The 12,069-nt window shown below is 43.7% G+C and overlaps 1 protein-coding gene across 10 annotated transcripts in view; it reads right to left on the bottom strand.

The window, feature by feature from the left end:
* Positions 1-12,069, bottom strand: part of LOC148886022 (protein turtle homolog B-like) — a 125,545-nt gene that overhangs the window by 20,660 nt on the left and 92,816 nt on the right. For all 10 annotated transcript variants that reach the window (XM_089016364.1, XM_089016374.1, XM_089016365.1 and 7 more), the window contains 3 exons: positions 11,260-11,344; positions 743-907; positions 90-135 (listed from right to left, as the gene is read on the bottom strand). In XM_089016364.1, the coding sequence (XP_088872490.1) occupies positions 90-135; positions 743-907; positions 11,260-11,344 (296 nt within the window). The remainder of the gene's footprint in view (positions 1-89; positions 136-742; positions 908-11,259; positions 11,345-12,069) is intronic.

Genomic DNA, 12,069 nt, shown 5'->3' with positions numbered 1-12,069 from the left:
ATTCCAATTTAAGGAATAAAGTGATGCTTTAAAAATTATCCCGATTAGGGTAGTCAATTATTGTTTCAATTGAGTTGCTGTGTACTTACGGCGTGGCTATACTTTTTCTTAAGTGGGTAATAGAAAGAGGCGGATCTGGAAGAAAAAAAGGGCAAATTTCAATGTCATGACTTAAACAGAGCAATAATCGAAGAAGAAACCCTGGCGACGAGAAAACTTTTGGAACCAATAACATTTTGTGAATGCAGGGCAAGTGTCTGTGTGCTTGAAAAAAACCCAGAAGAAAAATCAACATTTGTTACCTTCATGCACACGCACAAACCTTCAAAGCAAAAAGAGATAATAATAATAATAATAATAATAATAATAATAATAATAATACATTTCATTCATAAGCGGCAGCCATTCGATATTAAATCACTCTCCAAATATTGACATTTATATAGACTTCAGTAATAATGTAAAATTCAGACTAAGAACTAGCAAAAATACACTCGATAATTCAGGATGAATTTTATTGTATTTCTTGGACATTTTTGAGAAATTATTAACATGATCAGTGTCTTCCCATTGAAGAACATGAATTAGGAATACTATTTTTTTCAGGTAACAAATACATTCACTCAAATTGCAATTTTCAAAGCCCAAGAAGTAGCTCTCGATTTTAAAAAAAGGTTTGGTGGACCCTGCGTAAACGTTCCACAGTATTTGGTACAAAAATATCGGAAACCTTCCCCTTTACCTTTTTTCCTTTTTAGCTTCCGCCGCCGCTGTTTATTGAGAAAGCAGGCTGCCATTGTACTGAAAAGGGTGGCTGCAGCCAAGAAACAGATGGTGGCCACGATGCCAGCCACAACAGGTCGCGCCAACCCTGATTCCTCAACAAGCTCTGGAGGTGGAAAGAAGTCTGCCAACGATTGTGTCATAAATAGTAAGAAAAAGACAAATGCATAAGCAAAAACAAGTGTATGATGATGATCGTTAGTTCAACAAGTGCTGGTAGTTATGTCATCCATGTGTTTGTATGGGATGTGGTTGGCTCCTATGGGTGCCGAAGAACACGACCTTGAAATGGTTTCACTATGGGTCAGTACTATGACTGATTCAGCTCTTCGGCCCCAGTCAGCAAAGTCAGAAAATGACACTATGTGTAGCTACCAAGCAAAGAATTATATGATCTAAAGGTTGGCAAAAGCAGCAAACTTAAGAGTTTTTCAGCCAGTCAGAAAGACTTTGCAATTGAGAAGTTTAATTTTAGATGAAAGCTGGCAACCTGCAACTATACAGATAGCATCCGATTTAGGACTGGCACGACTTAAGACCACCCGTACTTACAACCACGACCGCCAGACCTAATTCTCCGCCTGGCACCGCAACGCACTAGCAGCCCGGCAACACGTACTACAATTTTGGTCAGCCAGCCAGCCAGCCAGCATCACTATCGCACAGCAATCGACCGCGTAGGGGTAGTATCCATTCACGGACGCCGGCCGCGGTGCGGCCAGAACTACAGCCGGGGCGGGTCGGGAGTCCGCGCTCGGGTTCGCCGCGACGAGAACACCATGTCGGGCACACGGCCGGTGCCGCCGCCTCTGCCTTTTTGAGACAGTTTGTTCTGTTTCGAGGCGAGGGGGCGGGTCGGGCGCGTCGGCGCAGCACACGGCCGCGAGGTTGGGCCGCGCGTCGGCACGGAGTGCGAGGTACGGCCGCGGAGAAGGCAACCAGTAGAACACCGGCGACCCAAACCCACGCCTGCCCGCCCTTGTGGCGTCCGAATCAGGTAATTTAGTACTGAATACGTCTGTGTAAGCTCTCAGTCGTACAGGAGTGGTCCATCGATGAGAAGGTTTCTTCAGCCGTCATCTGTACTGAATAATAATAATAATACATTTAATTTCAAGCGCTTTTCAAAACACCAAAGGACACTTTACAATAAAAACAATAAAACAAAGCACATAACAATAAAACCATAAGTAAAATGATAAATAATAAAATAGCAGATTGAACTAGACATTGAAAGCAATTTTAAACAAGTGGGTTTTGAGGTCGGACTTGAAAATAGGGAGGGAGTCAATATTACGGATGTTGGGTGGAAGTGAATTCCAGAGTTTGGGAGCAGAGCGGCTGAAAGCTCTGCATCCCATCGTGGTGAGACGGGCAGAGGGCACATAGAGGTGAAGGAAGGATGAGGATCTGAGGGACCGAGAGGGAACGGAGATTTGAAGCTGGTCAGAAAGATAGGGAGGGGCAAGGTTATGGATGGATTTGAATGTAAACAGAAGTATTTTGAATTCAATACGATGTTTACCAGGTAGCCAGTGGAGTTGCTGGAGGACAGGGGTGATGTGGTGAAAGGAGTGATGATCCGGGCTGAAGAATTTAGGACGAGTTGGAGTTTATGGAGAAATTTCTGATTGACATAGAAGAGAAGTGAGTAACAATAATCGATGCGGGAGGTGACGAGACTGTGAATAAGGATAGCAGCGGAGTGAGGGATCAGCGAGGGACGGAGATGGTAATTATTACGGAGGTGGAAATAAGCAGACCGAGTTATGTTATTTATATGGGACTGAAAAGATAGTGAGCTATCGAGGATGACACCCAGGCTCTTGACCTGAGGGGAGGGGGACACGCTTGAACTGTCAACGGTGAGAGAGAAACTGTTAGTTTTGTGGAGGGTGGATTTGGTACAGACAAGGAGAAGTTCAGTTTTTTTCACTGTTTCACTGAGTCTCTCTTCAACATTTTAAATGGATTTCAACTGATGACCATTTTGACTTACGACAGTTGGGTCAGAACAGAACCCGGTCGGAAATCGGATGTTACCTATAACTGGTTGCAGAATGTATTGAATTGGATTTTGACGATAAGCATACAACCATGGTTGGTCTAAAGCTGGGATACACAATTTAAAATCAAACTATATATTCAGTAAAACAAATTGCTTAGGATAACAAAACACGGTTTACTCTCATGAATGCAAATTGGCCTCAGAGAATGTTTCTTCTTTAAGATCACAAAAAAAGGAAAGGAGAAAATAGGTTTTGCTATCCCAAAGTGAGCTATTACATACCTCAGGAATTCCAAAAGTAACACATGTTAAATAAGATTAAATAATCACTCTTCGCATCAAATGGGAATCTTGTTATACTTGTTGTCTCAGCACAAAAAGGTCTTGTGCCAATTAGAGGGTAAATGAATGGCACATGTTCAGTCCATTTTTGTTTTGATTGCCAAATTTCACTGTCATCAAAATGCTATCTGCTCCTATAACAAAAGTGAACACGGGAAGTGAACCGAGTGACCCAGTTAAAGACCGACGATGTATTGTTGCCATGGAAACACAAGCTGTCCCAATCATACAACACATTTTCACAGCAGGTGGGGCTACTCTGTTACGCCATGGTTTGGATGTAAGAGCACTACGGTGTGCTGAGTGCAGTAAGAAGAGGCTTACAGTGACTAACAGTTATGGGACCACTGATATGCTTTTAGGAAGCAACCCTGGGGCTACTTATTGAAGTTGTAGGATGATTTCATGGGCAAGAGTTTGCAAAGTCAGCCAGTGCAACATTTGTTACAGATTCAGCTGTTGTTAAAGTGAGGCTAGCGACCGCCACACCGGACATCCCCGTCGAGCTGAGGAGGACAAAACGGGAATGTCGAGCTGGGAAAGATCGCCGCAGAAGGAGAGGAAAGTACCGACGTGTTCTCCCGTCCGTCATTATGGCGAATGGTAGCTTGCTCCCGAACAAGATGGACGAGCTAGCGGCGCTAATGCAACACTGGCGGGAGTACCGGGAAACCAGCGTGCTACCCGTCACTGATACATGGCTATCATCAATCACTCCGGATACACACGCTGAGTTGGAGGGCTTCCAACTAGTATGAGCGGACAGGAATGCAGGCAGCGGGAAACAGAAAGGAGGGACGATTGATGTGTTAGTGAATGACAAATGGTGCAATCATGGGCACATCACGGTTAAAGAAAAACTCTGCACTGGAAATATTGAGTTGCTAGCTGTTAGCCTGTGGCTGCATTACCTGTCATTGGAATTCTCACATGTCAAAGCTGTGACGGCGTACATTCCCCCAACAGCAAAGGGCGGGCAGCCTCTGAGGCCCTCATGACTGTTGTAAACAGGCTGCAAACCCAATCCCCCAACATAATCTCTGGGGACTTCAACCATGTCTTCCTGTAATCCTGCCTCCCAACATTCACACAATATGTAACCTGTGCTACTAGAGACAATAACATCTTGGAGTTATTCTATTCAAATGCTAAGGATGGGTACAGACCCTACCCCCTGCCCCCTCTTGGAAGAGCAGACTACAATATGGTGCATCTCCAACCTGTGTACAAATCCCTCGGGCACAGGCAACCAGCTGAGACCCACACGGTCAGTAGATGGTCCACAGAGGCTGAAGAGACTCTCCGCGACTGCTTTGACTCAACCAAGTGGGAGCTCTTCACTGAGATTCACGGGGAGGCCATTGTTTCAGATGTTGGGGTAATTCGCCATACAAACATCGCTTGCTAATCTTTGTTTACATTTTGGGCTTCATGATACGTCATATCCGGCCTTCCTTTACATGATGTCGCATTTACATTACGTCACATCCTTTCGCGTCACACACTGCGCGCCGTATAAAATGCTCTCCCTTCTTGTTCGTCTCGCTCTCTCTATCGCCATGCTCTCTCCTTACGCCGACACCGGGATGCCTCCAAGATTAAATGAACTTTCTGTTCTACACCTGGCTCCCTGCTGATTTAACCATCCTCTTCCATCAACACCCGTCGAAGCAATGAACCAAGGGCGAACGATCAAAATAACCCAACAGTTACACTCACCGACACCATCCCGGACGACATAAACCTTTGTGAAAAAAAACACCTTACCCACCAGAACTGTGCTGTGTTTTTCCAACAACAAACCGTGGATTAATCCCAACATAAAAGCCCTCCTGAAGTAAAGAAAAAGAAAAGAGATTTTGTGTCGGGGAACAGAGAGGAAGTGAAGGACGTGCAGATCCAACTGAGGAGAAAGATCAGAGAGGGGAAAAGGCCTACAGGGTGAAAATGGAGGAGTCGCTGTGAGCCAGCAATGTCGCTGGTGTCTGGAAGGGCTTATATCTAAGGCCACAAAAGCCCAGTGACATTGAACGAGAAGGCAGATGAACGAAACCACCTTTTCAATAGATTTGACAAGACGTCACCCCCGCCCCACCGTCAACTCAACCTCTAGCTGCACCTGCACCCATTCTCACTGTGGACTTTCCCTCCCTGCCCTCTCTCACGACCAGCTTCCCGCAACAAACAACTGCCCTCTCAACCTTTGCCATACCCTCAAACGCCACTCTGCCTATCTCTCACAACCACACAGGTGAGGAACCAACTGAGGAGGTTGAAAGTGAGGAATGCAGCAGGCACAGACGGACATCAGTTCCCGACTCGTCAGGACCTGCTCGGACCTGCTGCGCGTCATTGTCCAGCACATGTTCAACCTGAGCCTGAAGCTGGGCAGAGTTCCACAGCTATGGAAAACGTCATCCCAGTGCCAAAGATCAGCCACCCGAAGGAGCTCAACAGCTACAGACCGGTGACGTCTCACCTGATGAAGACGCTAGAGAGACTCGTCCTGGCCCACCTGCGACCGCTGGCGAGGTTATCACTGGATCAGCCCAGCATTGTGTGGAGGACACCATCAACTACCTCCTCCACTCAGCGTTGCTGCACCTGGAGAAAACTGGGAGAACGGTGAGGATCACGTTGTTCGATTTCACCAGTGCCTTCAACACCATCCAGCCTAATCTACTGGGGGACAAACTGCGGTTTGCCGGAGTGGGCCAACACCTCACAATTTGGATTTCAGATTACCTCACAAACCGCCCACAGTACGTGAAGGCAAATAACTGTGAGTTGGACAGGCTTCTCTGCAGCACTGCAGCGCCCCAGGGGACAGTCCTGGCTCCATTCCTGTTCACCGTGTACACCTCAGACTTCAATTACAACACTCCAACCTGCCACTTTCAGAAGTTCTCTGATGACTCATCTGTTGTCGGCCTAATTACAGAGGCAGATAATCGAGAGTACAGGGGATGGACCAAGGACTTCGTGGACTGGTGCCAGCAGAATCACCTCCAGATCAACACCGGGAAAACCAAGGAGTTGTTTGTGGATTTCTGGAGGAAACAATCCTCACCTGCACTGTTGAATATCCAGGGTACGGACAAAGAGAGGGTGACCTCCTACAAGTACCTGGGTGTTACTCTCAACAATAAACTGGACTGGACTACAAACATGGATGCCTTAATCAAAAAGGAACAGTCGCCTCTTCCTACTCAGGAAACTGAGGTCTTTTGGGGTTCAGGGGTCACTCCGAAAGACTTTCTATGACTCTGTGGTCGCTTCAGCCTTCCACTGTGGAATTGTCTACTGGTCAGGCAAGGTCTACTGGTTTGAACAAGGGGGTGTCTCGGGATTTGTTAATGGTTAATTTTGTTGTTTTCACTGATTTTACCCTTCTTTTCTGCAAATGCATTTAAATCATACAATATTAAGTCTTTTTGCCACTTCTGTCGCATCACTTTGCCCCTCTCATTTCCTCAGAGGCATTCAAGTCAATAAAAGTTTGAATCATTGAATTATTTATTATTGTATTAATTTCACTCGTTTGTATCACACATGCATTTATCAGAAAATGTTACAGTGACAGGTTTGCTATACAGTAAAGTCTCGTTATATCGATATCGGATATATCGATAGTCACAGTTATATCGAATACTATTTCTACGCACGCACGGAGAAAATTACATGCAAACAGGGTCGGATATATCGATAGTCCCGGTTATATCAATATTTTTTCGGACTCCCTTGAATATCGATATAACGAGACTTTACTGTATTTGCTCAATTAATCCAAGGATGCACATCAATTTGGAAGAATGTAATGATTTTTGAGCAAGGATTATTTGAGATGATTAATGGATGGAGATAACCAGCTGACAATGTGATGTATTTTCCGCACTGTAAAGCGCACCTAAAAGTAACATATATTTGATTAGATTGGATTGGATTAGCCTTCATTAGTCTCGCAGTGGAAAATTTTACATATATGGATACATTTTCTGACTTTTTGGATGAAGAATTTGTTGTGCAAAGTGCTTTGTTATAGTTGCGGCGGTTTTGAAAGGTCTATATTAGTGGTGGGCAAATTACGGTCCACGGGCCGTATCTGGTCTTTTTAATCAGGCCTGCCAAAGGTTTGTTAGTACACAACTAAGATTCAATGTGAATGACATTTATTTCATTTGGACTTGTAATGACAAGCATTTCAACACCAGGTGGCGGAGTTACTTTAAGTTGCAGAGCACGGGGAGGGAGTGGAGGAAGAGGAGAGGGAGAAAGATTGAGCAAGTAATGTTATTTACCCGTCCGTCTATGTCGTCCGAATTTCCGAACAAGGTTTCAAAAAATATATGTATATGCAACTACTTTTCAACTACTACCTTACATTAACGATTGGTTAATAACAACAAAAGTTCTGGATGCCATACGGAAGCCCGCAGTAGCAACCACGGAAGAAACGACCTCTCATTATGACGGGAGAAATGTGCCGGCCCTGCTATTTCGTATCATTGAATCCAAAACGGTGACATGCAAGAGACTCTTGAATGCAGTGAATTTTATTGGAATTGCGAATGCTTTGAATTTCATTAATTTACATTTACATCATGTCGATCGTGGTATCCAAACGAGGAACAGTACCTACGCAGAAGAGAAAGTGAAATGTATCTGATTAAATGAAGCGGGCTACAAAGTACGAAACGTTCAGGAGACACTTGGAGTCAGAAAAACTCAAATCTACAATATTTTGAAAAATGTCTGTGTAAGCTCTCAGTCGTACAGGAGTGGTCCATCGATGAGAAGGTTTCTTCAGCCGTCATCTGTACAAAAGTGAAGGTTTCGGACGTTTCGCCTCCTATCCAAGAGGCTTCGTCAGCGAACTAAAGTCTGACTGGTCGTATCGGCCCCCTTATATATCCCTAATGTCCAGACATGGTGGCGCCGGACACAGCTATGATAGGTCCCTACTCTCAGGTTGGGGGGGCAGGGGAACCCCTCCCTGTGGCCCCACTGATTGTTCCTACATTCCTGACTAACGACTGGCCTATTACCCCCACTCCCCCCGGTATCACCTCATCAGCATAACGACCCTCATCAGCATTGCGAAAGTTGCCTAACCTGTTTTGCCTAAGCAGACTATTGTATGAACGATCCAAATTGAACCTCACCCCACCAGACCGGTTTAATGAAGGATTTTGTTGTTTTATAAGAATCGCTCCTTTTACCCCCCTTTCAAACCATCTATGTTCTTTCGCTAAGATTTTAACCTCATTGTCGTCAAATGAGTGGTTGCTAGCTTTTAGGTGCAAATGTACTGCCGATTGAGGTCCACTTGTATTATCCCTGCGATGTTGATAAAGTCTTTTTTTGAGAATTTGTTGAGTCTCCCCAATGTACTGCTCTTTACAATTTTCATTCTTACAATGTATGGAATAAACTACATTACTTTGTTTTTCATTTGGTAGCCTATCTTTTGGATGCACTAATTTTTGCCTTAATGTGTTTATCGGTTTGAAATAAGTGGGAATTTTATGTTGCCAAAGGACTCTTTGTAATTTTTCAGAAACTCCTGCAATGTACGGTACTGCTACTCCTCTCCTTTTTGAATCTTGAGAATTATTGGTTTCGTTCGCTATTCTTTCTTTCTGACATTTGTTGAATAATATTTTGAAAAACAAGGAAGCAATACTTGCTCAGTCTGATTCTGGCAATATCCATGCTCAAAGTGAATCGTTTGCGACTGAACGGACACTCCAGTAATTAGATGTTTCTTGGAATGGTTTGGCTGTGATCAAGTTAAAAACCTGGACCGCAAATTAAGAGAGGAGGCGAGCTGGCTTCAAAAGTTAGTGCATGACATCAGCTGAGCAATGCTGTCATGTGTGATAATTGCGGAGATCTAAAGTTGGGAGTGGAAAGAAAACCACCAAAACTTTAGCTCATCTCATTTTGTAGCAAAGAGTCTTAACTCTGTTATATTTCATATATTATTTTACATTATACAACTGTACTCTATGCTATGCTGCAATTTTTGGACAGTATAGAACAGACATGGGCAAACTACGGCCCGCGGGCCACATACGGCCCGTTAGGCTTTTTAATCCGGCCCGCCGAACTTGCCCAAAGTATAGTAAAAACAGTGTCTGAAACTCATGACAAAAAGTTAGCGGACGACAGGGCAGATAACTGAAAAGTTGCCTGCCCCATTTTTCACAACTTGAAGCACAATGAGACAAGAAATCACATTAAAAAAACATTGTCACAAAGTACAAAGTTTTTTTTTTAATTAAGGATGTACCTACCACAAATGCTACCTTGCTTAATTTACAGTATATGTCCATGGCTGTAGATTTTGCCGTAGTAGTCATTTGTCATCATGGTGCACAATGCAACGATTGCATTGCTTCCTACGAGCCGCTAAGCCCCTTTCATAAGTCTCACGTACACTTCACAGTTACGGTTTAATGTAAATTTACGTTTTGTAGCGTCACATATGTTGTTAGCTTCTTTTGAATCTTTCTTCTGGTCTGAGGTTCTGTGCATCTATTTTGGAAATTGATATGCAATTGCACAACTTTATAATGCTTGCGAAAGTCCGGAAGAAAGAAGCAGGCTTCTGATTGGCTGCCGTGCCGAGTATGCAAATTTCAACTGCAGGTAGCCTATGTCTGTGTGCTCGGCGACGGTACACGTGTATTGTTTGCGCGTGAAGGCGAAGGCGTCAGTGAGGAGTTTGTTGAGCGCGCGGTCAGGACAAACCATCTATGATTTGGCGGAATTTAACACAAGTGGGTATTATTGAGCTTGAATATTTCGTTGTGTAATAATATGTTTTGAATGTTGAAAGTGATTCCATTTTTCAATAGATATTGATTTCTTTAACGTTGCCCCTTCAATGAAAACAGACGCAATCTTGATAAATCACAGTGCATATGTTATTTTAATCTATTTCCATTTCCCCCTCCAAGTATCTGCGAAATAGTCTGTAAACGCCATATTCCTTGAGACAAATTTATTAACTGATCAGGGATATTTTTCACATTTGAAAGACAGTTAATAAATTGGGTTCTTACTGTGCTATGAGGTTTGTACACACTACATTTAAAGGACAACCGGCACCATTTTTTGTGTTTCCCACTGACATCAGAAAAACGTTTTATAGCATCTAAAATACCCAAATCAGGCAGGCTGATATTTTTAGTTAAGTGAAAAACACCAATAAAAATGACTTCAAAATGAATCCGGAAATGGCCAGTTTCAGAAGGTCCCACCCCCTTGTTCGTGACGTCACGCCAAGACGTCTTGATTTGCTCGAGAATCAAAACAATGGCTTCAGATTCGGAGAAGATGCTTTCTCTTTACTCACCCAATTATGAATATGATTCAAATAGTTATGAAGACGAAAGCATAAATGTTTGCAATTGATTCAAGGAGTCCTCCCATATCAATTCGAGCCGTCAATGACAGCAATTTAGCACCCAGAAAATGCACAAGATGGCGGCCAAGCTCCGTTGGAAATGGGCTGATTTGTCAGCTGGGAATTTGTGTCAGTGAATATCAAATAGTTGTCTTGGTGCAACACACAACGATTCACCGTGGCGTTATTTATGTGTTTTCCTTCTAATTTCGCCATCAACACGGATCAACACCAAGTTTTCAGACCAAACAAAGTACCCAAAATGCATTGTGTGTCGCTTTCTCGGTCAGGGTCGGTCCAAACGTGACGTCACATGGGGATCGTCATCAACTCGAAAACAAGACTTCATGAATATTCAGCGCAAGTCTTAAAACGTAAACTGTAGATATATGCGGTGGAATCTTTGTAAAATATGCTCAGTCGAAGTCATTTGAAGTGATTTTATAAATTATGGACATAACTTGTCCGGTGGCGTCGGTTGTCCTTTAATGCTTTAGGTTTAGTATTTTCGGCCCAAACACTCCCTCCAAATGCTCCTGGCCCGGCCCCTCTGTCAAATTTTAGAACCCAATGCGAGTCAAAAAGTTTGCCCACCCCTGGTATAGAACATTGTTGCTTGTGTTGTAACACAGCATGTGCACTGAAAGTTGCATTTCAGTCAGGACTGTTTTGTCTTTAAGTTTCTAAATGAGCATTTCACAGGAGAACGTCTTACCTGTACTGGACACACCGACAATGTTGCTTGGCTCACTGATCGTGTCATCCATAACAGCCATGACACGGAACTCATACCAGGCTTCCTAAGAGAAGAACAAGAATGTCAAGGTTCAACCATCATTAAATGCAAATATTTGGTTTTACCTCCAAAATCATCACTTTTCAGGAGACCCCAAAATATAAAAGAAAGCCAATTTCAACACTTTAGAATAGTCAGTAAGTTGAAAACAACACCCAGACGTAGAGACTGCCTAATAGTATACATTTGTGAAAGAAAAAAATGAATTGAGCAAATTGTAACTAGAAAAGGTGGTAGGCAGGGTGCAGAAGGTCCACTAGGATTTCTGTGTCCTTGTCTTGGTTCTTGCAGTGTGCAAGTCCATGAGAGTGGGTAGCGCGGTGCCAATGATTTTTTTTTCTTTCACCAGCCTAACTGTCAGTTGAAGTTGGATTTTTGTCTTTTTTTGTGGTGGCCCCAAACCTAACCAAACCAAACAGTGATAGAAGAACACAGCATTGATTTGATGACTGACATTGTAGCAGGGTTTGCTTCCTCAGGAGCCACAGGAGGTACATCCTCTGTTGGGCCTTTCTAAGGATGGAGTTGGTGTTGACCTCCCACTTCATGTCCTGGGAGACTGTGATTCCCAGGTATTTGAAGGTCTCGACGGTTGATTCAGGGCAGTTGGATAGTGTTTCTTGAAGTCCATGATCAATCATCTCTACCACCCTGAGCACGTTCAGCTCTAGACTGTCGGCTGCACCGGAGCTCAAACTGCAGCACTTGTTTTCGGTATGCAGACTCATC

The sequence above is a fragment of the Hippocampus bargibanti genome, linkage group LG16 (genome assembly GCF_051943395.1).
Source record: "Hippocampus bargibanti isolate YZ-2025 linkage group LG16, ASM5194339v1, whole genome shotgun sequence".
Classification (NCBI taxonomy): Eukaryota; Metazoa; Chordata; class Actinopteri; order Syngnathiformes; family Syngnathidae; genus Hippocampus; species Hippocampus bargibanti.
This window is presented reverse-complemented; position numbering and strand designations above follow the sequence as displayed.